Raw genomic sequence first — 3,107 nt, 5'->3', positions numbered from 1 at the left:
TCCTGCTGAGAAACAAAAGCTCCTTCAGCTTTTTATCACAACACTGGATTGCTGTCAGTATCTGAGAAGGTACAGGTGATCAACCAAAAATGCAGAGAGATTTATTTACTCCTGGAAAGAGAGTAGTAAACTCTATATCACTAGAGAGATTGAGTAGACTAGACTCAATGTAAGGGCTGTATTCAGAGCTATGCTTGAAAAATCTCTCAGAAACTGTTAAATGTAGCTGTCTACAGTTTAAAGCTAGTGGGCTGAGTTGTCTTATAGCATATTTCTTCATGCTGTCCAGTTTTTGTAAGGAGATATAAAATACTGTCCATAAGAAAAAAAAAGGTTGTGATTTGGCTCATTCCTTCCCCTTTGCATTGGGGTAACAATTAAAATAATAAACTGTTCTCTGAGGACTGGCACTCAGTACTAGTGGATGCCAAAATACGGCTGAGGGCAGAGAGAAACCTTCCTTCCTCCTCTAAACTACTGGTCAGCTCTTCACAGACTCACAGAATCACAGAATATGCTGAGTTGGAAGAGACCACAGCGATCATTGAATCCAACTCCTGGCACTGTACCATCCCCAAGACCATCCCCAAGATCCAATGTTCTGAAGAGCATTATCCAAATGCTTCTTGAATGCTGTAAGGCTTGGTACTGTCACCATTTCCCTGAGGAGTCCATGCCAGTACCAAACCACTTAACCCAGTGAAGAACCCTTTCCTGATATCCAACCTAAACCTCTCCTGGCACAACTTCAGGCCATTCCCTCAGGCCCTGTCGCTGGGCATCACAGAGAAGGGATCAGTGCCTGCTGCTCCTCTTCCCCTCAGGAGGATGTTGAAGACTGCAATGAGGTTTCCCCTCAGTCTCCTCCAGGCTGAACAGACCAAGTAACTTCAGCCACTCCTCATATGCTTCACCTCAAGGCCCTTCATTGTCTCTGTTGTATCCTTTGGACACTCTGATAGTTTAATGCCTTTCTTATATTGTGGTGCCCAAAACTGCCCCAGCACAGGAGGTGAGGCTGCCCCAGTGCAGAGCAGAGTGGGACAATCCCCTCCCTTGCCCAGCTGGCCATGCTGAGCCTGATGCCCCCAGGACACCACTGGCCCTCCTGGCTGCCAGGGCACCGCTGACTCATGTTCCACTTGCCATCGACCAGGACCCCCAGGTCCCTTTCCACAGCACTGCTTTCCAGCCTCTCATTGCCCAGTCTGTCCATGTATCCATCCCAGGTGCAGAATCCAGCACTTTCCCTCATTGAAATTCATATGGGTGGTGATTGCCCAATCCTCTGATTTGTTGAGGTCTCTCTGCTGGGGCTCCCTACTCTGGAAGGAGTCAACAGCTCCTACCAGTTTTTTATCATCTGTGACCTTGCTTAATATCCTTTCCAGTCCTGCATCCAAGTCATTTATGAAGATGTTGAAGAGCACAGGGCTGAGGGTAGAGGCCTGTGGGAAACCCATCAGTGACAGGTCACCAGTCTGATGTCACCCCATTCCCTATAATCCTTCATCTGGTGAGCCAGTTGCTCACCCATGGCACGATGTGTTTATCCAGCTGTGTGCCTGACATTTTGTCCGGAAGGATAAAAGAAAGTATTGAAAGCTTTACTGAAATTAAAAAAGATTACATCAACTGGTGTTCCTTGGTCAACTAGGTGGATTATTACCTTGTCATACAAGGAAATCAGGTTTGATAAGCAGGACTTTTCTCTCATGAAGCCATGTTGGTCACAGTCCTGCTTATCAAACCTGACTTCCTTGTATGTATAAGGTAGCCCACCTTATAGGCAAAGCATTTAGGTCATAGAACACCTGTGCCAAGGACACAGTGGCCCAGCGTGAGCCATTCCTCACCTGGGCTATCCTCAGGATGTGCCACTTTGGATTGTGTGCCACACTACCCAAATTTGTCACTGCCTGGAGTTTCACCACTATCTCACAGTCTGAGAAATGAGAAGTTGACAGCAGCTAGGCATGTTTGTTGTGTCTTCTTTTAGAAAAGCCTGATCCTTTTGATTGTCATGGCTGTTTGGAATCAGGAACTTTCTGAAATACCAGACTTGATCTTTTTGGCTTGGCACCAACAGTCAAGACGTTTATCTGTACATGGGTGATGCTAACAGAGGTAGACTTGGTCCCTTTGAAAATTTCTGTAATATAATTCCACAAAGTTTATAGGAGACACTAACATGCTGCTTAAATTCTTGCAGCACACAACCCCCGGAGCTCAGAGCCGGTGCGGCAGATGTACAGGAAGAAGCTGCTGCAGTTCGTGGAGCACTGCCAACTCATCCCCTACCTGGGGACTGCCATGAGGGGGCCCTATAAGGAGCCAAGAGATCGACCCCGTGGCTTTGATGACAGACTGCAGACTTTTTTTTCTCTGAAAGGCACCCGCCCCACTTTTGTGTGAACCCTGTATTTCCACTGATTAACACATGGAATGTTGCCATCAGGCACCAGCATGGCTGCCACATGGTCTGCGAACGTCACACGTTCTCGGGCCAGTTTTTATAACCATGAAATCTTAGAAATAAAATCTTTTGTCTGAAGTTGAGAGATATCAACCTACTAGAGAGCATCCAAAGGAAGGCTATGACAATAGTGAACGCCCTTGAGGGGAAGCCATATGTTGAGCAGCTGAGGTCACTTAGTCTGTTCAGCCTAGAGGAGACTGAGGGGACACTTCATGGCAGTCTACAATGTCCTTGTGTGTGGAAGAGGAGGGGTAGCCACTGATCTCTTCTCTGTGGTGCACAGTGGCAGGACACGAGGGAATGGCCTGAAGTTGTGCCAGGGGAGGATTAGTTTAAATATTAGGAAACGGGTTTTCACCCAGAGGGTGGTTGGGCACTGGAACAAGCTCCCCATGGAAGTGGTCACAGCACCAAGCCTGACAGAGTTCGAGAAAAGCATTTAGCAACGCTCTCTGGTACACGGTGTGGTTTTCGGGGCTGTCCTGGGCAGGGCCGGGGGCTGGAACCAGATGATCCATGCGGGCCGCTTCCCACCCTGGCTGCTCTGTGATTCCGTGCCCAAGTCCCGCCCGTGTTGCGCTCATTGCGGCAGCGCAGGCGCGGTGCCAGCCCCGGCCCGGAAGTGCAG

At 48.5% G+C, this 3,107-nt stretch overlaps 2 protein-coding genes across 3 annotated transcripts in view; both read left to right on the top strand.

Annotated features, from left to right (window-relative positions):
* The window catches only part of AK9 (adenylate kinase 9), a 61,928-nt gene extending 59,500 nt beyond the window's left edge, over window positions 1-2,428 (top strand). The window contains exon 35 of the mRNA XM_031066629.1: window positions 2,374-2,428. Coding sequence (XP_030922489.1) covers window positions 2,374-2,389 — 16 coding nt within the window. The 3' untranslated portion in view covers window positions 2,390-2,428. The remainder of the gene's footprint in view (window positions 1-2,373) is intronic.
* The window catches only part of ZBTB24 (zinc finger and BTB domain containing 24), a 16,123-nt gene that overhangs the window by 1,417 nt on the left and 11,599 nt on the right, over window positions 1-3,107 (top strand). The window lies entirely within an intron of this gene.

The sequence above is a fragment of the Geospiza fortis genome, unplaced genomic scaffold (assembly GCF_000277835.1).
Source record: "Geospiza fortis unplaced genomic scaffold, GeoFor_1.0 scaffold98, whole genome shotgun sequence".
Taxonomy (NCBI): domain Eukaryota; kingdom Metazoa; phylum Chordata; class Aves; order Passeriformes; family Thraupidae; genus Geospiza; species Geospiza fortis.
Note: the sequence above shows the minus strand (reverse complement) of the source record. Positions and strands in the feature narration are given on the sequence as shown.